Source organism: Lycium barbarum, chromosome 12, assembly GCF_019175385.1.
Source record: "Lycium barbarum isolate Lr01 chromosome 12, ASM1917538v2, whole genome shotgun sequence".
Lineage (NCBI taxonomy): Eukaryota > Viridiplantae > Streptophyta > Magnoliopsida > Solanales > Solanaceae > Lycium > Lycium barbarum.
In genome coordinates this window covers 94,204,603-94,230,510 of record NC_083348.1, presented here as the reverse complement: position 1 = coordinate 94,230,510, position 25,908 = coordinate 94,204,603, and the positions used below count along the sequence as shown (strand labels likewise).

The 25,908-nt window shown below is 36.4% G+C and overlaps 1 protein-coding gene and 1 pseudogene across 1 annotated transcript; both read right to left on the bottom strand.

Annotated features, from left to right (window-relative positions):
* Positions 1 to 1,345: 1,345 nt before the first annotated feature.
* Positions 1,346 to 20,190, bottom strand: LOC132623586 (caffeoylshikimate esterase-like; annotated as a pseudogene).
* Positions 1,420 to 5,903, bottom strand: LOC132624667 (uncharacterized). Its single transcript, XM_060339410.1, has 5 exons — positions 5,823 to 5,903; positions 2,812 to 2,841; positions 1,870 to 2,083; positions 1,718 to 1,789; positions 1,420 to 1,553 (listed from the first exon to the last, which is right to left on the bottom strand). The coding sequence occupies exons 1-5, from the start codon at positions 5,901 to 5,903 to the stop codon at positions 1,420 to 1,422; spliced, it is 531 nt and encodes a 176-aa protein (XP_060195393.1).
* Positions 20,191 to 25,908: the final 5,718 nt, after the last annotated feature.

Here is a 25,908-nt window from a genome sequence, read left to right as displayed (position 1 = left end):
GAAGATGAAACTAGCAGAGATGACGATGCTCAAGTAGATGTGTGGGCATACTATGAGAGACAGGATTAGGAACGAAGTTATACAAGATAAGGTGGGAGTGGCTTCCGTGGCGGACAAGATGGGGAAGCGAGGCTGAGATGGTTCGGGCATGTGAAGATGAGGTGTGCGGAGGCACCAATTAGGAGGTGTGAGAGTTTGGCTATGGCAAGTTTTATGAGAGGTAGGGTAGACTAGGAAGAACTGGGGGAGGTGATTCGACAGGACGTGACATCTCCAACTCTCCAAAATCATGTGTTGGAACTAGCTTCTGTGTTGGAAGAAACTTTGCGACGCCAATTAAAATTTGTGTTACTAACGATGGGGGAACCATGTTAGCTGCAATCTATATGACAAACCAGTCAGTACTCCATATGAATCAGAGGCATGAGTAAGGATTGAGAAGCATTTCCAGAGGTATACTTTACACATAGGTGCCACAAGAACAGCACCGTTCCAAGCATTAGATTGCTTCTGGTGCACCTTCAAAGATTCCCCAAATAGGAAGCTTGGTAGATTGCGGAACTCTGGCTTTTCTACAACCAACTGTTTAACTGTCAACTCTTTCTCCAGTAGAGTGTCGAGAAGAATAAGAAAATAATATGACATTCTATGCCAAGTCATTATGTTCGGGCCTTTCTTGATTGATGCTAGTCAAAAACTAACATTTCCACAGAGAACTAGTTTACATAGATAATATTTCACATTTTTTATCTAATGCAGGACACAGATTTTTTTAACATGAAACATGTTATATATATATTCTGTTTACTATCTAGCACTCTGCAGCCTAGAGATGACTGAGATTCTTCGAGGGAAATAGTGGCCAAGTTCGAATTAATTCAATCATACCCTACGCTTCACAAGCTCACGGACATTATTTAGGTCACTCAGATGACCAACATTAATTGGCCCTCATTTTACCATTCAAACAAATTTCCATCCCAAAAGTAAGATTATCTTACTTCACCTTTAGGTTGACCCCAATAATATCTGCTTGCTATAATTGGTAACTTTCTCCCCTCACTTTTTGCTGATTTAACGTTATCTGCTTCAAAAGTTACATTAGATTTATTTAGATTCTTATAAAATCTAACACTTATTAAAAGGTACCTTTCATATCCAATTCTGGACAAACTTCTCTTGACAATATTTACCTTCATACTTTGTTCCCATCAAACTTAGACTAAGAAATGAGCTGAGGGAGTGTCTGATTGGCATATATGAAGAGGAGACTACTACTATTTTCAGAAATTTCTGTATATAGATTCGCTTGTTATTTTCATACAGCTCAACCCCAAGTACTAGGTTCATAAGAATTTGATACTTCTTTTGATTTGTAAACATTAAGAGTTTCATAAATGAACAATACTAAGATGGTCTTCACATGTACAGAACAATTCCAAAAGTAACATCAGACTTTACAAATTCAGAAGAATAGTAATAGCTATCCTCTAGTTTAAGACATGGCCTAAGCCTTTTATCAGCCAGATCTAAAACATATTCAGCTGCGCTATCTGCTCCATAGAAAGAAAGGAAATGAAAACTTAAGCTCACATGGGTCACACCTTCACATGTGAGATATTTTGAATCCAATTTCTACATATTATTTGTGCCTTGACTCCGAAGAATCATTTAACCATGAAGATGATGAAGTTGATTATCCAATTGAGAGTCATGCCTTTAAGTTTCGAGTAATGCTCAATGACATCATCTGCCAGCTTGTCAAAACTTGGTATATAACCATGAAGACCTTCTGAAAGACCAAAATCCAGGGTAATCCATCACAACTACTGCATAACCGAAATATGCTAATTTCCTTGCAACGCCTACATATAAGGACAGTTTTTACAATTGGTTTTGTTTTGAAGAAAGAAAGGATTAGCTTGTCTGAGACTTCAAATGCTTTTGCAAGGCACAACCCTTCAGCTAAAAATGTGCATGTATCCCCATAACCATGACAAAAATAGACAACAGCTTTTGGACGTGTCTCCGGAAGCCAACTATAGGAGAAGCCTTCCAGCCCTCGAGAATTAACCTCACAAGACTGCAATGGAATGTCAATAATTACAATGTGAATCACATCAATATTATGGCTATAACATCCAAATGTCAATAATTTTAACGCTAAAATAGACTCTTCTCGTTTTGCCTTAGTACGAGCAAGGCCAAAGCACTAATACTCAAAGCATCCTTGATGGACCAAGTCATCTTTCTCAAACTATCCCCTTTGTCACTTGCAAGAAATTTAATGAATATGATTTATGAGGAATGTTTATATTACAGATAATATGTAATAAATTTTGGAGCTTATAATCAACCAAGCATTTCACCTCCCAATATGAGGACGAAAATTTCTCATAATCAAAATAAAGGTTGACAGTTAAATAAGGAAACTACATCCCAATTTAATTCTTTTTTTTTTTGTTGAAGTAAATCCCAATTTAATTATTTAATTCTTCTGATGGAATCCTATCATTCCTATGCTAAATCTCAGTTCACCAAATAAGAAGTGAAGCAAATACCATTTACTTAAACTGCAGAGCCCCAACTGGTTTTGTTTCTATTTATTTATTTTTATGAGCTTTCAAAATCATATCTCATTTGAAAAGGAAAACTAGAAAGAAGGCCAATCTATGACTGGCTGCACTACAAGGTACGCGACAAGCTAATGATGCACAAGATGGGCTGCTTTAGCGAGGAACATTATGCAATAAGACATCAGACACGTCTCCAACAACATTAGAGAAAAGGAAATAAAAGCATACGCTTTACCTGCTCCATCTTCAATCCAGCATGTGGCACCTGGTGCAAAGATAGAAGACGCAATCGTTGAAAGAACATAAAAAACAGTACGAACACGTTACTTCCACGTAGGATATCCTGCTCGTTTGGGCACAACGACAAAGGTAAAATATATATACAAGTCTCAACCGTCAATTCTGCCAAAGCTATAACAATCTTTACGAAGACGACATAACTCACTTAAAGTAGAAGGTACATTCGCAAAGATGACGTACAAAGATGGAAGAAGCAATCATTAAAAGAACATAGAAGATGAGCAAGTAACGTGTTACTTCCACAAAGGATATCACAACCGTTTGGGCACATTCCTCCATTACAGTAGACGACAAAGGTAAAATACGTATACATGTCTCAACTGTCAACGCTTCCAAAAATTATAACAATCTTTACGAAGAAGACATAACAAGCTTACAGTAGAAGGTACATTCGCAAAAATGACGTACATAAAATAATTTTACCCGGATAAATGCTTACTTTATGAGAATGTACAAGTGACAAATGTCCTTTCACCTTTTCCGGAATCGAATGATGATTGACGAGCAGAATTAATAGCTACCCAATCTGATGTAATATGCAAAAAGCCAATTTTGTTAACTGTTTTTTCAGTTTTTTAAAGCGGCAAATAAGTTTCTGCCTAGATTTAGGGAAAGTGTGACATTAATGTAGTGTGACAACTAATCGACAGAAAAGGGAATGATCTCTTGAAATGCCCTTGAACTGCTAACAGTGGTCCAAAGTGAATTCACACTTGATAGAGAACTTCTAGAATCTCTTCCATCGAGAAGATCTACTAGCGATAACTCCCCGCCAAATAAGCAAATCCACGAAAGATATGGATACTGTTATTACCACTCCAATGGCTTTATTGTTAAATCTGCCTGTGGATTATATGAGGTGGTTTGTTCAGTATGTCTGAAAGCATGTCCCTTCAAAATCTTTCCTTATTGTTTAGTTTATCTTAAATTCTGGAAAATATTTTCTCCACTTCCACCAAGAGCGGAAATGACTTCACTCACTTATTGGTAGAAGTAATTTTCCTTTACATATATCCTAATTCTTACTGAGTTAAAAGCTTATATGATCACTCAACTTTGGGTAATTAGCCTAAATAGTTAGGCTTTTCTCCTTATAATAATTTTTTTATTATTATTTAAGCCTTCCAGAAGAAAAGTAGTTTCAAGTATCTTGGGTCTATTATGCAAGGCAGCGGGGAGATTGACGATGATGTCACACATCGTATTGGGGCAGGGTGGATGAAATGGAGGCTTGCTTCCGGAGTGCTATGTGACAAGAAGGTGCCACCACAACTTAAGGGCAAGTTCTACAAAGTGGTGGTTAAACCGACTATGTTGTATGGGGCGGAGTGTTGGCCAGTTAAGATCTCTCACGTTCAAAAGATGAAAGTTGCCGAGATGAGAATGTTGAGATGGATGTGTGGCCACACCAGGAGTGACAGGATTAGGAATGAGGATATTCGGGACAAGGTGGGAGTGGCCTCGGTGGAAGACAAGATGCGAGAAGCGAGATTGAGATGGTTTGGGCATGTGAAGAGGAGAGACACAGATGCCCCAGTGTGGAGGTGTGAGAGGTTGACCATGGATGGTTTCAGACGAGGTAGGGGTAGGCCGAAGAAGTATTGGGGAGAGGTAATTAGACACGACATTACACAGTTACAGCTTACCGAGGACATGACCTTAGATAGGAGGGTTTGGAGGACTCAGATTAGGGTAGAAGGCTAGTAGATAGTCTCATTATCCTGTCTTATTAGTAGTCGCATTATCGATGTATAATTTCTTGTTCTTTGATTTATGCTATTATCTGTTATTTCCTGTGCTTTGATTATCTTATGTTATCTGTGTCGCTTGCGTTATTTCATTTCCATATCGCTTTGAATCTCTTAGCCTTATCTGACCTCTTTTTATGCCTTTTTTATTGAGCCGGGGGTCTTTCGGAAACAGCCGTCCTACCTTGGTAGGAGTAAGGTCTGCGTACACTCTATCCTCCCCAGACCCCACGTTGTGAGATTTCACTGGGTTGTTGTTGTTGTTGTATTATTTATGCATTGCAGTATTACTTGAGATATATTTTCTAAGTTCATTATTTTTATGTATTAATGATGAATAATATCCTAAACTATAATATTATATGGATGAATTGAATCCTAAATAAATAAATTTAATTATTAGATTTATTTTTTAAAGATTTTCTTATAAAAAATTTATAACTGCCACGTCATTAAATATGTACCGGAAATTATATTACCGGTTAAAAATGACTATCGAGGACAATTACTCAAAGTTGAGTGACTATGGAGGCCAATTACCCAAAGTAGGTGACTTTTGGGAGACAAAACAAAGTTGAGTGACTACAGAGGCCACTTACCCAAAGTTGAGTGACTTTTGGAAGACAAAAAAAAAAAAAAGTTCAGTGACTGGTGGCCAATTACCCAAAGTTGAGTGATCATATAAGCTTTTAACTCAATTCTTACTCCATTCACACTGTCACTTACTTCCATAATTGGTTTTTATTTATCAATCTTTAATAATCAAAATTATGTCAAAACACTATGCTCATACCTTATCCTACACTGGAAAATGATTCAAGAAAATGAAAATTTTCAGGGTAAAACATTTCATGGCATAAAACTCCATACCAAATGCACCTTAAAGGTAGAACATTACACAAATTTGCAGTCTATTGAACAAGAACCATTTTATTTATTTAGTATCCCACACAAATACTTCAGTCCCTTTGCAGTTTGCACCATAGACCATACCCCATTGAGAAAATATTGCAGTCGGTTATATGTGTTGAGAATATAATTACGTAAATAAAAGTGTGTCTCATAGCTTAAGATTTTAGACGAGATAGTTGCACACTTCAAGAATATGCAACAAAAATCCAAACTTCGATGCTAAAAGTCTATCTTTTTTTTCTAAGTATTATATTAACAATGACAAAGCAAGATCAAGACATTATACCTTGAATAAGATATGATCAATTGAGAGCTGAATATCTTTAAAAGCCTCCCTAGCACGACGCCTGGCCTCCACATTTTCCATATCTGCATCTAATATCTTCTGCAATTCCTCACTTATTCATGGAAACTTCGCCTGATTCCCCATTACAAAGCTCTCTCACTCGTCTCTCAAATGGCCCTTCTGGTTCCAAAAAAAAAAAAAAATCCTCTAGGCAAAAAGAAACTGAAAAGATGAAGGAAATTTAATACACATATTAGAATCTGATGGGTGACTTTTATAAAGCTTTCATGGCTTCACGGCTATGATGTGACAAACTTGTAGAAGGTGTAAAATTTAGAAGAAAAAGAGAAGTATTGGGATGGGAATATACAGCTTTGACGAGAAAATTTCAGAGGGGTGTGATTCTTTATTTCTGGCCTCAGCAAATTGCATTTTAAAACTCTTTGTTTGTTGCCTTCATCTCCAGTCATTAATAGGGATGATCACACATACTTATTGCCTCCCAAAAAGGAAAGATTTTCATATTATTGCGCCAATGATAAGTTCACCGAGATTTTCAGGGTTTGAATGTATACCTTGTGGTATAAAATTTGGATTAGCCATTTCCATGTGGGAGGGGAAATGTAGATGAAATGAGAGTTTTGGTAAGATTTGGAACCTCTCTGCTACGTTATATGAGGGATATAGTTGCAGTTATAAGTAATTGTCAATGTGGAAATCAACATTTTCATCTGCCAAAGGTTGTTGATTTCAAGCTAGATGCAATCTTACACGTGCGAGAACAGTATAAAACATCAGAAATCTCAACAACAAAGCTTCTATTTAACTTTGAGTGGCATATATATGTACGGATTATGAGCTAAGGTCATGAATCTAGTCTCTAGTATATCAGTGAAGTGCTGCAAACTGCATACCGTGGTTTCTGCAAACTAGCTTTGATGCTTAAGTTAATGCATATAAGTTATAAACACTCACGGTGTCATTTTTTCTTTTAAATGATCAGTGTAGTTTAACCATTAGTGCATAAATCCTTTTTCTTAAATAAGGGTCAGGGTATAAAACTTTCAGTCTAAGCTGATCAGTTTGCACTGTCTCGAAGTAATGCTCGGATCTAGGGTAAACATCTATACATCGTGGAGTGGTGTAAATCCGGGTAAATCATAAGTAAATCGAAATATAGGAGTTGTTTTGAAGTACCCCTTGTATCCTCAATAACATCATCTGTTTCCTTACTGTCCCATTTACCTTTTCTGTCCTTTCTACAATCTACACTAGTACACTTATCCCGCTGGTTTTTTTTTCCCGGACCACTGCTTCAAATGTTGCTTCTGTTACATAACGCAAGTATAAAGAGATTTAACTTATATTCAATGACGGTGTAATGAATTACACTGATGGTTTAAATTTCTTTTACACTGTTAGTGTATTAACTTAAGCTCTAATATAAAATCCTCTTGCTGAAATTGATCATCTATGTTTCTATATGTGGTTTAACAGGATGGTATAATAATGCGATCAGCATCCCTCTTGTCATCATCCCCTCCTTTTTTTAATGGGTCACCGCCTAGCCAAGCGATGAATCCATTGATTCATGATGTGTACTTTGCAAATTATGGAAAGCAATTAACCTGTTTATCATCATCAAGTCCATCGACATCAGCTTCACCTTCTCCATCATCAAGTTGTAAAGGAAGGTCATCTGCAAGGGCAACACATATACTTGGGCAAACTAAAGCACCAGCTAGAGTTGAAGGCTTTGATTGCCAAAACTCTAGTCTGGTTGCTACATTTTGAACATTCAATATGGAAATTTGACTATAAAGATGTTCAATAAAGAAGAATTTTTTACTAGAAAAGAAAAAGGGAAGATGCAAATTTTGGACATTAACTAGCAATAGAGTAAAGTTTTCAATTTTCTTGTATATTTATTAAGCAAGTATCTCTATCTTAAACAATTTTTTGTGTAAGGGGGTCGATAGTTCATCAATTTTGTTTATTGCCTTCCATAAATGCGCTCGAGTGGTTCTTCACAAATTTTGAGAATTTGAAAATATGTAATAATATTGTACAGCGTGGAATATGTTTCCTTTTTGTATGTGGATGTTTTAGTTTTCATTTTACCCACCAAGCATATAAGTTTCTCGTCCCCCCGAAAATCAATGAAAAAGGGAGACGTAAGTTAATTTTTTCGGAAAATCAAAAGCGAAGCGCTAATGCCGGGGGACGGGAACAGAAAAAGAAATGGCTCAGGCCAAATATTAGGATTTCTAATGCTTTTCCACACTCAAGGAGATGCTTATTGACCAACCTTCGTTCCTTGAATGAAATTGCTTTCATAAACTTTCCTTGAGTTTAGTTTTGTGTTTCATTTACAAAAAAAAAAAAAAAAAAACTCATCTAAGTTGTGTTGCTGAAGGTTCCGACAACCTCGCTTGCAACTTTAATTTCTACAACACAAAACAATGGATCAAGTAAACAACACATACATAACTGGCATTAACACCGCCACCCTATCTTGATTATCTCCTTGTATTTCAGTGAAGAAAAATCAAAAAGACTTACGCCATGCTAACTACAGAACCACCAAACTGAACTGTTATTTCTTGGAAAGTTCTGAATAAAACTGACACATACTTAGCATTCTAGAACCTACTGAACATGTGTAATACATGCATAACCTGAGTTCTAAAACTAGCAAAACACCAAAAAGAAATAGAAGCAAGTTTACACATTACAAAATTCATACAGGTGACAAAAAATTGGTCGGTGTTTTTTTGGAGACTTCTACCTTTTCTCCGGTTGGGGTTACAGGTTTAAATGCTATGGGCTATCCTCCTTTCCGGTATAAGACCATAAATATAAAAATGAATTATTTTTCTTCTTCTAACATCTAACAATTTAAACCCAATATATTTAGGATTTAACTTATATATGCTGATATTATAATACAGATGTTTGGGTTAGCTTGTTCACACCTTGACTAATCTACGGGGCATCTGCTACCTCTCACTAGCGTAGGTACCGGGTAACTCTGTCCACAAAAACTTAGGACAAACGAAAAGAAATAACCTACTCCCTCCGTCCCAAAACAGTTGTCACATTTCACTTTTGAGAGTCAATTCGACTAATTCTTGTAGCTAAATTAGATTACATAAATTTAATATTTTGCAATTAAAATTTAGATATTCAAAAACTATACGAAAAGTACCATATGTTGCAATTTTTCTCAAATCAATATGGTGAAAATTACATCTTAAAATGTTAGTCAGATTTCACGTACTGTGACTCTTAAGAAGCGAAACGTGGCAAATATTTTGGTACAAAGGGAGTAGTCCATTGCTTCCATTGGAAAATGAACCTTAGACGTCATTGTTCAGTCCACTTCATTAAGCACAAGGCCACACTCTGAGTGATACTATAATTAGTATTTATTTCAATCCATCATAACAGATGTATTTTATCTTATTTATCAGGTTACTAGCTAATCCCACATTAATTATACTGTAGTTATCTTGAATGTTTATGCATTATCATAGAAGTCACACTCAACTAATCTTATCTGAACTACCTTTACTTTTTAGTAGTAAATTTTAGACAACCCTTCATTAAATTTAATGCATAATACTTGATTCTTGTAACGGACAAGAGGTAGTTAGGGAGCTGCCTCTTTGTTCCAGTTCAATTACTGTGTTCTTTCAAATTATTAATTCTGCTATAAATCTAAACTACCAACCACTTATTAATACATGTAATCAGATTAATATCAGTGAAAAAACTCAAGATTACCTCTCTTTAATCTCCCTTTTTAATTTGTATGAGAAAAAACAAACACCACATTAATTGCTTGTGTGATTATGCGATGACTCATGCATGCAGGCATATAATCCAAAAACGATAACGTTGCTCTCCTCACTATATATTCACTCTCTCCTCACTCTATCGAAGCACAAAAAAAAAAAACACTTCTTCTTCTTTTGATCTTTTTTTGTTTTCTTGTCCATTTTATTTTTCCGTCATGGGGTCTCTTAACGAGGGTGATGGGGTGAAAGTAGCGGTGAAAAATGACGAGGAAGTCAAAAGGTCAAAAAATGTTGGAGAGTTTGACGAAATTCCGTTAGATGTGAAGGATTACGAGGAACTGGGGCTGATAATACAACTAGGCGAAGATGACTTCAATTTTAAGAAAACTAGCGTGTATTTTGATGCTATGTTTTCTGACTTTTTTCCTGAAGAAGAACTGGAACTGAATAATGAGAAGCCGGGATTTATTTGTCCAGAGCCCACAACTGAACAACTTTTGGAATTGGAGAACTGGATGGAGATACCACCTCCAGAAGAGAACCTTGTGGAGGGACAACCAGTTTCAGGTGATAATAACAATAGGGATTATCAGATAATGGAGTGGCTTTGGTCCCCATATAGTTATGAAGAGTACCTGCGCTTTTATTATAAATGATACTTAATGATCATAAATTTCCCCCTTTTGAAATGAAACTGCTACTAAGAGCAGACTGTTGTGTGTTTTATTTTATTTCTGTCTAAGCTGTTTTTCTTTTTGCGTCATGTAATAAAAGTCTATGTAAGTTTATATATATGCATGAAGTTCAGTTACATGTAAGTGTATGTTGTACTATCAAGTAAATAAAAAAGGGAGTGTCTTAAGTTTGTACAATTTCGCCAGAATAGCAGGTGTTTGATTTTGCATGAAATTTAGACAATTTTGTCTAGGTGTCGTTACTTCCTCCCAAATTTGACAATAAGATTAATTAATGAAAACCAATAAGCTTTCTGAGTTTCTGTTTCTCCTGAAACTGGACTAATGAAAAGCTAGTATAAGAAAATGAGGGGCAACGTAAAGTAAGGCATGGATAGAGAAGATGAGATTCAGAACTTGGAAAAATTATGTCATGTAAAATGGATGTTTAGTTAACTTACATACACCAGCAAAAAAGAAATGGCATCCCGCATTATCAGGTCCGGAGAAAGGCCGCACCCCAAGGGGTGTAATGTAGACAATCTACCCTAATACAAGCATTAGTGGATGCTTCCATGGATCGAATAGTGTAAATATTTTTATTTTATACCATCATATCGTTCTTAAGATATCTATAGGTAATCTTCAATAAAATGTGAGATTCATAATTTTGAAAAAATGTAGGACGGATTACCTGTTACAATAAGTAAATATGATCACATAACATAAAAATATTACACTGCCAGTGAATTATATAGTCCGTTTGTCCCAATTTATGTGGAACCGTTTGGATTTTTTTTTTTATGACAAGAGAACCCGCAGCCGCTACCCCTCGGGTGCACACGGGGGTAAACCCTGCTCCTATGTAATAGCCCGCAAACCACACAGAAGATATAACCCACACTAGACAAGCCCCGTGCGACGAGCTCAACCCAGAAGGCGGCACTGTTTGGATTTTGAGAGTCAAAATTTTAAAACAAATTCAAGGCTTCTCTAAATCTTAAACTAATGCTTACGCAGACAACTAAAATCCAACTAGTTGGTATAGCATAGCCTATATAGATCTTTTGCGTTGTGTTTTAGTGTCAAAGCTAATCACGTGGTGCTTCCCTTCATTTGAAACCTCCTAGTCCCTTCCATTAAATATTAGTGATTGCAGAACCATTCTATGAAATGTGTCTTTCCCATTGTTAGGTATTTTTCTGTTGGATAACACATCCCATAGCACTCCTTTAAAGTTTAAGTCAGCAAGGCAAAAGAATTGCTTTAGGGGAAGTCTTTTCGGGAAAGAATCAAATTCTAGCGAAGTTATCGCTTTCCTACATTAGTCAGTCCTCAGAAGTGATAGCGGGAAGATTTTTTTGGGTCTAGGGTCAACTTTTGTAAAGAGATTCAGGTAATTTCAGAAAACTAACCTCCCGGAGACAAAATTTGATATAACTAATATCTGGTTTTCTTTTGCTACGGTCCCAGTAAAGCAGGAAAAAACTAAGCGAGGATAGCATCACAAGATAAAGCACACGAAATGGAGTTTATATGAGGCATTTGACATCCTTTTTTGGGAAGGATTAGCATAAGTTAATGTTCCCGCGAGTACACTCTTGCTTTTATCACCCATCCGAAGTATTGTTCTTTTGAAGAAAGAAAGTTCTGCAAGTTCATCACAGTTATAGATAGTTGGCGGCGCTATATGTCAAGGTAAATGAGTACAAGTGTTTCCTAAACTATAAGAGCAAAAGATGATACACCAGCAAGAATGAATTACAAGGTCAAAAACAAACAAACAAACAAAAAAAAAAAGGGTTTTAATATCAAGAAATCATTGGAAACTCATTAAAATAGAAACACAGGAAGGTAAACTCTGCATGGAGCAACTCCATAAATGCGAAAGATTCACATATCAACCTTTAAACAGTTAATACGGTGATGAAATTTTACACTAATTAAAGAAAATTTGAATCTCTTTTATGGCATTCAGTAACTCCAAGACGGTCTGTAAACGAGGTTTATGTTTGCAAGAGATGTTATTATAAACAATCCGCACACAGAAGAAACAGATTGCATCTTATATGAGAAAACTGGGGATAGTACATACATGTTCAAGCAGGGGTGTGTGGCATGTCATCATCATTATTATTCGTTTGATAAACGTGGTGCCCCAGCCAGCTTGCACGCACCTCGACTAAATCCACGGGATAGCTGCCACCTTTCACCAACAACAAGCACTAGGTAACTCTGTCTACCAAGGCTAGGACAGACGGAAGACATCACCTAGTGGTTGTGTGTGTGCATGTCATTATTATTTTTTGAATAACCGTTGTGTCCCGGCCAACTTGCGCGCATCTCGACTAAATCCATGAGATACCTGCCACCTCCCACCAGCAACAGGTACTAGGTAACTTTATCCGCCAAGGCTAGGATAGATGAGAAGAAGTTACCTAGTTTATTTATCTCTGCTGGGATTTGAACTTGAGACCTCATAGTTCTCGCCCCACTTCATTGACCACTAGGCTACATCCTTGGGTGTTGTATGCAGGGGCGGATCTAGGGCCCGGAGAGGGTGTAACGCCCTCGGCAAAAAATTACACCATATATATAAAAAAAAAAAAATTATGTACATATAAAGATGTTGAATACCTTAAACACAAGAGTAGATGTTTGGTTCAATGGTTTAGGGAATTCAAAATTCACCTTGAGGTTCCAAGTTCAAATCTCAGGCACTATATTTTTATTTTTCGAACCCCCTCAGTGAACATCCTGGATCCGCCACTGGCCGTATTTCATTATTATTTCCAATAAATCAAGATATCCCTACTAGAAGCTATTGAATATCACTTGATGCAAATGAGAGAGGTAATGGCGGCATTCATGGCACAAACACTATAAGCCTCTAACCATCACTTTCCTGCTCTCCTAAAATCTATCATTTCTTGATTTAACACAGAAAACAAATGCATACTTACCATTTCTCTCTGCTTTGCATCTCTGACTGCCAAGTGGCAACTCACCTAAATCCTGTGTTGGAACTAGCTTCTGTGTTGGAAGAAGCTTAGCGATGCCAGTTAAGATTTTTGTTACTAACCATGGTGAACCATGTTTTCTGCAGTCTATATAACAGATCGGTCATCACTCTATATGAATCAGAGACCAGAAGCATCAGCAAGACTTGAGAAGCATTTCCAGAAATATACTTTGCATATAGGTGCAACACGAACAGCATCGTTCCAAGCATTAGGTTGCATCTGTTGCACCTTCAAAGCTATTGCTTCCACCCATGGATTCCCCAGATAGGAAGCTAGGTAGATTTCGGAACTCTGGCTTTTCTGCAACCAAATATCAGCTGTCAATATGTTTCCAGTAGAGTATCAAAAAGAGCAAGAAAATGCTATGACGTTCACTGCCAAGTCATCAGGTTCAGGATTTTCTTGCTAGATTCTAGTCAAAGTACCAACATTGCTTTACAATGATATATTTTACGTTTTTATCTTATGCAGGACACGGATTTTTCTGGCATGAAACATGTATATATTCTATTTAATAGCTACCACTCTGCAGTTCACAGATGACAAAGCTTCTATGTGGGTAATAGCGGCCAGGTATAAATAAGGTCAACCATACCCTATGCTTCACAAGCTCGCAAACATTATTTAGGTCACTCAGCTGACCAAATTAAACTGCCCCCCAATAATCTCTGCTTACTGTAAATGGAAGCTTTCTCCCTTTCACTTTTTGCTGATTTTAAAGTTATCTGCTTCACCAGTTACATCTGATTTTTTTAGATTATAGAATCTCAAAGTTATTAAAAGGTATGACAGACTTCTCTTGACAACTAAACAGTTTTAACTTTACCCTTATAGTTTGTCCTCGTCAAACTAGGACTAAGAAAATGAGCTGAGGAAGTGTCTATTGGCATATATGTAGAGGAGACACTTGACTAATACTCTCAGAAACTTTTATATATAAATTAGCTTGTTAGATTCATACACCTCTGCCGCAAGTATTATGGCGGTCAGAGTTTGATAATTCTTCTGACATGTAAACATTAAGAATTACATATATGAATAATAGACGGTGCTTCACACATACAGAAGGGTTCCAAAAGTAATGTCAGACTTCACTAATGCAGCAGAAGACAAAAGCTAACAGCTATCCTCCGGTTTAAGACGTGTTGAAACGCTTAATCAGCCAGATCTAAAACATCTTCGGCTGAGCTATGCTCTATAGAAAAATAAGGAAATGAAAACTTAAGCTCAAAGAGTCACACCTTCACATGTAAGATATTTTGAATCCAATTTTTAATATTATTTGTGTCTTGACCCTCTCAGAAGAATCCACTTAATGATGAACTAGGTTATCAACCAATTCACTCATACCTGAAACTTTTGATTAATGCTCAATGACATCGTCAACCAGCTTGTCAAAACTTGGTATATAACCATGAAGACCTTCTGAAAGCTCAAAGATGGGGTAATCCACTGCAACAACTCCATAACCAAAAGATGCTAATTTCCTTGCAATGCCTACATGTAAGGACAGTTTTTACAATTTTTTCCTTTTAATAAAATAAAAAAATAAAAAAAATTAACTTGTGTAAAACTTCAAATGTTTTTGCAAGCCACAAACCTTCGGCTAAAAAAGTGCATGTATCTCCATAACCATGACAAAAGTAAGACAACTGCTTTTGGATGAGTCTCTGGAAGCCAACTTTTGGAGAAGATTTCCAGCCCTCGAGAATTAACGTCATAAGACTGTGCCATGGAATGGCGAAAAATTATACAATGCAAATCACATCAAATTATGGCTATAACATCCAAATGCCAATAGCATACTCGAGATATGAATACAACAGCAACAAACAACAACAACATACCCCGTTGAATCCCACAGTGTGGGGTCTGGGGAGGGTTAAATGTTCGCAGACCTTACCCCCACCTTGGTAGGGAGGCTGTTTCCGAAAGACCCTCGGCTCAAAAGAAAACAAGAAAACAGGGGAGAAAAGTCAGATACCGACAGCAAATCAAAGCAATGCGAAAATGAGAAAAAAAAACAAGGGCAAAGAAGTCATGCTAAAACTGCATGGAGAGACAAGACCCAACGCATAAAAGCAGGAAACATAGGGCATAAAAAGTAGAGCAAAGCTACGCCTACTAGTGCGACAGAAAAGCAAGACTACCTACTAGCCTTCTACCCTAATCTGAGCTCTCCACAACCTCCTATCTAAGGTCATGTCCTCGGTAATCTGAAACAACGCCAAGTCCTGCATAATCACCTCTCCCCAATATTTCTTTGGCCTTCCTCTACCTCTCCTAAAACCGTCCAAAGCCAACCTCTCACACGTCCGCACTGGGGCATCTATGTCTCTCCTCTTCACATGCCCAAACCATCTCAACCTCGCTTCCCGCATCTTGTCCTCCACCGATGCCACTTCCACCTTGTCCCTGATGTCCTCATTCCTGATCCTATCTCTCCTAGTGTGCCCACACATCCACCGCATCATTCTCATTTCCGTAACTTTCATCTTCTGCACGTGAGAGTTCTTGACTGGCCAACACTCTGCCCCGTACAACAGAGTCGGTCTAACCACCACTTTATAGAACTTGCCCTTAAGTTTTGGTGGCACTTTCTTGTCACACAGCACTCCGGAAGCAAGCCTCCATTTCAACCATCCTACACCAATACGATGTGTGACATCATCGTCAATATCCCCATTTTCTTGTAAAATAGACCTAAGATATTTGAAACTCCCTCTCTTTTGAATATCCTGGGTACTAAGCTTCACTTCCACGTCAGCCTCCTGAGGTACACCACTGAACCTGCACTCCAAGTGCTCTGTTTTGGTCCTACTCAACTTGAATCCTTCAGACTCTAACGTTTGTCTCCAATCCTCTAGCTTAGAGTTGACTCCGCTGCGAGTCTCGTCTATCAAGACTATGTCACCCGCGAACAACATACATCATGGCACCTCACCTTGAATTTGTCGCGTCAATCCATCCATCATCAAGGCAAATAGAAATGGGCTAAGGGCTAATCCCTGATGCAAACCCATCAGAACTGGAAAGTGCTCCGAGTCTCCTCCTATAGTCCTTACTCTGGTCTTGGCTCCATGATACATGTCCCTGATCGCTCCAATGTACGCCACAGGTACACCTTTAGCCTCCATGCATCTCCACAGAACCTCTCTTGGCACTTTATCGTAAGCTTTCTCTAGGTCGATGAATATCACGTGCAAGTCTCTTTTCCGCTCCCTATACTGCTCCACCAATCTCCTAACAATATGAATGGCTTCAGTAGTAGAACGCCCCGGCATGAATCCGAACTGATTCTCTGAAATAGACACGTCTCTCCTCACCCTCATCTCTACCACCCTTTCCCACACTTTCATAGTGTGGCTTAGCAGCTTTATACCTCTATAGTTGTTACAACTTTGAATGTCGCCCTTGTTCTTGTACAAAGGGATCATTGTACTCCACCTCCATTTTTCGGGAATCTTCGTCGTCTTGAAAATGACGTTAAACAACCCAGTCAGCCACTCCAAGCCTTCCCTTCCTGCACTCTTCCAAAATTCCACAGGAATCTCGTCAGGTCCGGTCGCTCTTCCCTGCACATCCAACGGACAGCACCCTTAACCTCGTCGACCCTTATACTCCTACAATAACCACAATCGCGATGCCTCTCAGAGTACTCCAAATCTCCCAACACAAAGTCTCTGCCCCCTTCTTCGTTCAAGAGTTTATGGAAGTACGACTGCCATCTCCCTCTAATGAGAGCTTCCTCCACCAACACTTTCCCATCCTCGTCCTTGATGCACTTCACTTGATCCAGGTCGTGTGCCTTCCTCTCTCTGGCCTTGGCAAGCCTGAATAACTTCTTATCCCCGCCTCTGTCCTCTAGTTCTGCATAAAGGCGTTCAAACGCCGCCATTTTCGCTGCCAACATTGCCAACTTTGCCTCCTTTCTCGCCATCTTATACTTTTCCATATTCGTCCGCTTCTCTTCGTCATCCTTGTTGTCTACCAACTTCGCATATGCCTACTTCTTTGCTTCCACTTTACCTTGGACTTCCCCATTCCACCACCAATCCCCTCGGTGCCCACCACGGTGACCTCTTGAGACTCCTAGAACCTCTCTAGCTGCTTCTCTAATGCAACTGAACGTCCTATCCCACATACTGCTCGCATCTCCCCTGCTTTCCCACGCCCCCAAAGCCATCAACTTCTCCCCTAATTCTTGGGCACTAGACAAAGTCAAACTCCCCCACCTAATCCTCGGCCGGTCATCGGCGACCCTCTTCTTCTTCTTCCTCTTGATCTCCAAATCCATCACCAATAGCTTATGTTGGGTCGTAAGATTCTCACTCGGAATGACCTTGCAGTCTTTACAAAGGCCTTTATCATCCTTTCTAAGGAGCAAAAAGTCTATCTGCGTCGCAGCCTTGAGGGACCAAGTCATCTTTCTCTAACTATCCTCTTTGTCACTTGCGATAAATTTAATGAATGTGATATATAAGAGCGTCTATGTTACTGATAATATGTAATACATTTGGAGCGTATAATCTTATGAACCAAGCATTTCACCTCCCCTTGAGTATGAAATTGTCTTATAATCAAAATATAAGGTTGACAGTTAAAAGTGGATGTGATAAGGAAATTAAATCCCAATTTAGTTCTTCTAATGGTATCCTATCATTCAAACGCTAGATCTCAATTCACCAAATAAGAAGTGAAGCAAATAGCATTTCCTAAAACTGCAGAGCCCAGTAAAAAATTCTCACGATAGCTCAATCTCCTCTCTTTTTAATGGGATATTAACGTCGTCTTTCATTTGAAAAGGAAAAGTAGGAAGAAGGCCAATCAATAACTTGTTGTACTGCAAAGTACATGACAAGCTAATGATGCACAAGATTGGCTGTTTTAGCAAGGAAAATTAGGCAATAAGGCATCGACACGTTTCCAACATCAGAAAAAAAAGGAAAAGAGCACAAGCGTTACCTCCTCCATCTTCAATCCAAAAGGAAAATAGCATAAGCATTACCTTCTCCATCCTCAATCCAGCACGTGGCACCTGGTGCAAAGATAGAAGCAATCATTAAAATACCCTAAAAGATCAGTATGAAATGCATTACTTCCACACAACGGATATCACGCGCGTTTGGGCATGTTCATCCATGAGAGTAGACGACAAAGGTTAAAACTTAAATATGTATACAAGTATTAACTGTCAACGCTTACAAAATATTTACGAAGACGACATAACAAGCTTATAGTAGAAGGTACTTTCGCAAAGATGACGTAAACAAAACAATTTTAACCAGATAATTGCTTACTTTACAAGAATATACAAGTGACAAATGTCCTTTCCACAAATGTCCAGTTATTTTCCTTTACAAATATCCTAAATCTTACTGCATGTCACTTTTTTCGACTAATGGTTTCTCTATCAACCTTTGTTATTCAAAATTATGTCAAAACACTATTCTCATACCTGATCCTACACCTTGCAAAATTACCATATATCACCAAATTTTATAGTATCCAATTAAACACTGGAAAATGATTCAAGAAAAATAAATTTTCAGGGTAAAACATTTCATGGCATAAAGCTCCATATATTCCAAATGCACTGTAAAGATAGAACATTATTTGCAGTCTATTGAGCAAGAACCATTTTATTTAGGGAAAAGGGTCAAAAATGCCCCTCTACTCTGGGAAAAGGGCTAAAAATATTCTCTGTTACAAATTTGGGTCAAAAATACCCCTTCCGTCATTAAAGTTTTCAAATATACCCATGTCTTAACGGAAATCCCCAAAATAACCCGATTTCATTTTTAAACCCCCTCCATTTAAACCCGACCTAATTACATAAAAAAGCCCATATACAACCAACTTGTTCCTGAGTCCTACATCTGGAGCCACTAGGCACAAGAGCAGGTAACCCATATAAGTTTTTTATTTAGTTGGGTCGGGTTTAAAAATAAAATCGGATTATTTTGAGAATTTCCGTTAAGACGGGGGTATATTTGAAAACTTTCATGACGGAAGAGGTATTTTTGACCCAAATTTGTAATGGAGTATATTTTAGCCCTTTTCCCAAAGTAAAGGGGTACTTTTGACCCTTTCCCCTTTTATCTATTTAGAATCCCACACAAATACTTCAGTCCCTTTGCAGTTTGCACCATAGACCATACCCCTTTGAGAAAACATTGCAGTCGGTGATATGAGTTGAAATTGTGCTCTTATAGCTTAAGCTTTTACATAAGATGGTCGCACACTTCAGCAATACGCAATAAAAATCCGAACTTCGAAGCTAACTCCTATCTCTTTTCTTTTTTTTTTTCCTTCTTTCTAAGTATTATATTAACAATGACAAAGCAAGATCAAGACATTATACCTTGAATAATATATATGATCAATTGAGAGCTGAATATCTCCCTAGCACGACGCCTGGCCTCCACGTTGTCCATATCTGCATTTAATATCTTCTGCAATCCCTCGCTTATACCTGGAAATTTCACCTGGTTCCCCATTACAAAGCTCTCCCACTCCTCTCTCAATGGCTCTTCTGGTTAAGCAAAAAGAAACCGAAAAAATGAAGGAAATTTAAAACACATATTAGAATCTGACGGGCAACTTTTATAAAGCTTTCATGGCTTCACCGCTGTGATGGGAGTACCAACTTCTCAACACCTATTAATTGAATTTAATTATATATTTTTGTCCGGTGGTAAGTGGAGGCTCTTTTTTTATTTGGCAACTAATACTCTTTTTTAACTAAAAATAAAATTTAAGTGAACACTCATTGATCGGGAGAGAGTAGTCAATTCAACACAAAGAATCATGTAACAACCTTGGAGAAGGTGTAAAATTTAGAAGAAAAAGAGAAGTATTAGGATGGGATTATGAGCCTGTTGGGCAATTGGCGCGAATGCCCTTCAAATGCGCTGGTCTTTAATTTTTGCCCCTCTAATGCGTGGTCTTTAATATTTGCCCATCTGAGCTAAAAGATAATAAGAAAAAAACGTTACTATCCCTACCCATAACATATAAAAATCTGAAAGTCTGTAACGAACCCCAAACATCCAATTAAACCTATCCATCATTCCAACAACAAACCTTTCAATCGTTCTATCGTTCCAACATTTCACCAGAGAAATCTCCATTGATTTTGCTGCTACAACGTCGGAAAAGGTAAATACATAAGATATAGTGTTTCAATTGAACGTAATTCAACTCAATTTGATGCTTTATTAAGTTTAGATTTGTTAATATTTGAAAATAACAACAAATCATCTTCTATGAACTAAACAACTGATATTCAGTTGAGTTCAACTTTGCGAATCATAATTTTACTCAACAATATTGAATTGATCAAATTTATTGTTTTGTCCTGATTTTGATTAGTTTATACGTTCCATTTGATTAGTATACAATGCTCAATGACTTAAACTTGAAATTACACTAACTTCAATTGACAAAAAATAATCAGGTAAAGTTCTAAATAAGTATGCTGGAGGAGGCAGAAGTTCGCCTTGCAAAAGAACAAAGTATCCCATTAGATTCAAACTTTCATTTTCATAAGCAAAACATCAAGTATACAAGTGTTAAGAACTAGAAAAGTATGCCGGAGGAGGCAGAAGTTTACTTTACAAAAGAACAAAGTATGCTGTTAGAGGCAACTTTCATTTTCATAAGCAAAATAAAAAAGTACACAAGTGTTAAGAATTAGACAAGTCTGCCGGAGGAGGCAGAAGTTCACTTTACAAAAGAACAAAGTATGTTGTTAACTTTACAAAAGAACAAAGTATGTTGTTAGAGGCAAACTTTCATTTTCATAAGCAAAACATCAAGTATACAAGTGTTAAGAACTAGAAAAATATGCCGGAGAAAGCAGAAGTTCACTTTGCAAAAGAACAAAGTATGTTGTTAGAGGCAACTTTCGTTTTCATAAGCAAAATAAAAAAGTACACAAGTGTTAAGAATTAGACAAGTCTGCCGGAGGAGGCAGAAGTTCACTTTACAAAAGAACAAAGTATGTTGTTAGAGGCAAACTTTCATTTTCATAAGCAAAACATCAAGTATACAAGTGTTAAGAACTAGAAAAGTCAGTAAGCAAACTTCAAAGATTCAACAAAGAGAAAACCAAAACGCATATCAAAATCAACTAAAACATATTACGACATTCATAATACGACATTCAAAAAACTAAAATATATACATGGGGAACGAAACTAAAGTTCAAAAAATCATACAGACACTTTAACAAAACACTATAATTTTAAATAAAAAAGGATCGATTAAATATAAAAAACGACGAAGACAAAGATATCAATTCAACAAACAACAATTTAACATAAAAACAAACATTGAAATGAGCAAAAGATCCAAATTCGTACCTAAATTTTAGAACAGATAAGACAGACACAAAACAAAGGAGGAACGAAGAAGCAAAAAAAAGAAAAGAAAAGGGCAAATGACGAAATAGAAAGGTTTTAATGGGGTAAGGGTAATTTCGTCAAAAAAAATTCATTGAACAGGCGGCAGGGGCAAAAATTAAAGAAGGCATAAATGAGGGGCAAAAGATAAAGACCAACCCAAAAGAAGGGCACTCCGCGCAAAAAAATAAAAAGGTTTGGATTGGCTTATAAGCTGTTTTCAGTTTTTTTGAGTGTTTGGCTGGCCAGCTTAAAGTCATTTTATGCTTAAAATAAGCTCAAAAAAATAATTAGGCCCATTTGACTTAGCTTATCTAAAGCAGCTTATAAGCTGAAAACAGCTTATAAGCCAAAAAAAAAAAAAAGTTAGACTACCTCAACTTATTTTTTTAGCTTATAAACTGTTTGCAGCTTATAGGCATAAGCCCATCCAAACAGGCTCTATACATCTTTGACGAGAAAATTTCAGATGGGTGTGATTCTTTATTTCTGGTTTACTTTTCAGTCAATGTGATAAGTGAATAAATTGAGAAAATTGAAACTGATTGGTCGCTCATCAGGTTGATATAAACCCGTCAATTGGTTCGGGTTAACCGGTTCAAACCGATAACCGGAACCGGTAAATCGTTTATTATATATCGGTCCGGTTTCAATTTTTTTAGAACCGGAACCGGTTAAACCGATAAAATCGAAACCGGACCGGTTAAACAGGTAAAACCGGTGGAATTAAAAAAAAAATAGAGCCGTTGGGCTGCTCTGTTGGACCGTAGGCCAACTGTCCATTTACAAAAATGGTCGTTGCCAAACGGTCCCAAACAAATATTTTGCCCCCCCCCCCCCCCCCCCCAACCCCCCAAACTTTTTTTATATATAAATTTCTCTCCATTTCCATTTTAATCCACACCAATTCACTCTTCTCTTTCTCTCAATCTCTCAATTATAGTTACTTTGCAACAATTAGCCACTTTAAATTTCTCTCAATTAAATATTATAAAGTCTTATTATAGTTTCAAATATTAATTTTGCAATTATAATATTGTTGGTGGAGTTGGTGATTTTGCAACAATCCGAAGTAGCTTTGGTGGATTTGCAATTCTAGCCGCCTTCACTTTGTTGGAAATTAGTCCAGCAATTTGGTACCTTCGTTCCAACTCTATCTTTATTTTTTGCAATTTAATTCTAGCAATTTAATTTGTTGCAATTTATTTTCTTGTGATTTATTTGAGTGTGATTTAAATTAATTCTATTTAATAATGGCGAAGAGATTTAGACGTGGTCTCGGTAGTAGTGGTATTGTTAGGGGTGAGTTTAATGAGGAAACATTTATGGAAGAAACACCTAATTTAGATATTAATGTTGGTGGAAATAATCCACTTTTAGGTCATGAGGCAATGCAACAACATTATACCGACACTTTTAATGAAATTGATGATGATGATGATGATGAAACACAAACCCCCGAAAATTCCATAGGAGATACAAGTCCTGCACAATCACATACACAAGATAAACCGCCTAGAATTCGTAAGCCAACCGCTGAAATTTGGAATTTTATGACTAAGGATAAGGAAAGCCAAACGGTTAAATGTAACATATGTAAACAAGTATTTGCTTTTAGACAAGGAACTAGTATGGATGGTGAAACGGGTACACTAAATGGTCATATAAGAAAGAAACATATGGATGTTTGGGGAGAGAAAATGGGTTCAAATGTGGGGGTATTCAAATGACGATAGACCCACGAACTGGTAAAAAATTTAAGTGTGACAAGAAAAAAGAGCGTGTAGAAATAGCTAAAATGGTAGCTTATGATTGTTTACCATTTTCCTTTCCTTTGGGTTTGGGGTTTGTTACTTACATTCAATGTTGTTATAATCCGTTAATTGAGGGTATTCCTAGAAGTACTTGTAGAGCGGATGTTATAGATTTGTATAAAAAATATAGATTTTATTTGCGCCATGTATTTAATTCTTTAAATTGTAATATTTCTTTTACCACTGATTTAGGTCTTATTCTTAACAAGTTAGATTTTTTTGCTATTACATGTCATTGGGTTGATGATAATTGGGTTATGCAAAAAAGAATTATAGCTTTTTTATATGATGAAGGGAAAGGTCGTTACGATGGAAAATTTTTAGCGGATTCAATGTCTATTATTATGAGATTTTTTAATATTTATAGAAAAACACTTTGTATTGCTTTAGATAATGCTTTTAATAATACAAAGGCAATTGGTCTTTTAAAAATAGAATTAAACCCTCCTCTAAAAAATATTTTTCATGTGGTATGTAGTTGTCACATTTTAAATTTAATTGTTAAAGATGGTGTTGTGTGTTTTGACGATTCTATTCAAAAAGTTAGAGAGGCGGTTGCATTTCTTTTTTGTAATACTAATAGGGGAAGACTTAGAGATTTAAAAATTGTTGTGTGGAAAATAACCTTAGACCTAAAAAAATTCAAGTAGAAATTGAGACTAGGTGAAACTACACTTACATTATGCTACAACAAGCATATGAGTATAGGATTCTCATACAACAAGTTCACAGCAAATATAATATTAATAATGATGATTGGTTAAATTTTACGCATTGGGAAGATGTTAAGGAATGTGTTGAACTCTTAGAAATTTTTTATAATGCAACTCTTGATTTTCTACACAATTCTATCCCACGGTAACCGAAATTTTAGCCTACTTAGCGGAAATAGATAGAGTTTTACAAGAGTATAAATATAAACCCAGTTATCAAGCGGCTATTTTTGATATGACAACAAAATTTAAAGAAGTATTTTTTTTCATCCCAACTTTATTTATATTGGGTTCTCTTTTAAATCGTTGTTTAAAAGTGTCTTATATTAAAGCATTGGTTAATCAAATTTATACATTTTTAGAAATTGAAGAAGGAGTTTAACTATCTTTAGCTGAAGCCGAACTCGCTATTGATGCCGAGTTTAGAAAAGTTTTTACTCATTATTCTAATTTGGAAGAACATGCTACACTCATTGCTCCACACCCTACTACTTCTCAAAGTAGCAAAAAGGGCTTGTCGGGTTTGTCGCATTTAAAAGTTTTACATTCATATTCAACTCCTTCTTGTAATGCAAACTTTGATGAATATAACTTTTATTTGATGCAGCCAAATGTGGATATCGAGGAACTAGATGATTTGGACGTCTTAGCATGGTGAAGAAGTACAAGACAAGTCATCCGATACTCTCAAGAATGGCTCGAGATATCCTTACGGTTCAAGTACCAACCGTGGCTTCGGAGAGCGCATTTAGCCAAGGAAGACAACAAATTGGATACTATAGACACTCATTATCTGACTTTAGCTTGCAAGTACTAGTGTGCATTCGTGATTGGATTGGATCGGAGCGACGCAATCAAAACTTAGAAGCGGAGGAATGCGAAGAGGAAGAGATTGAAGATTTGATAGCAAGTGGAGCGGACCAAATGGAAGACTTTGAATATATCTCCATGGCCGAATATGATGTGGGAGAAATTAACCAAATGATTGAGAATTGGTGATTTTATTATTCTACTATTTCTTTGCAACTCATGTATTATTTGCAAGTAAAAAAAAAAACTAAAACTTACAAATATATGTTATCCAAGAATGAATAAAATATATGGTCATTGAGCTTTCTTCTATTTTCTTGTGTTCATATTTTTACTCATATTAAGTTAGGAATATACCTACAATATACTAAGAATATACTTAATTTATAAAATATGAATTTATAAACGTAGAAAAAAATTAAGCTATAAATAACTTAAGTTATAATATATAAGTATGTGTGTGTGTATATATATATATATATATATATATACTATATATACTAAGAATATACTTATAATATACATCTACTTAAATTAAAAACTAGAAAGTTATATACTTGAAAAATAACTAAAATATATTAAGAATATACTTATAATATAAATATACTTAATTTATAAAATACGAATTTATAAACGTAGAAAAATATTAAGCTATAAATAATTTAAGTTATAATATATAAGTATATATAGTATACATATAACTTATATATATATATATATATATATATATATATATATATATATATATATATATATATATATATATATATATATATATATATATATATATAATATACAATTTGACACTTTTGAACCGGACCGGTCCGGTTTTGGTTATTTAACCGGT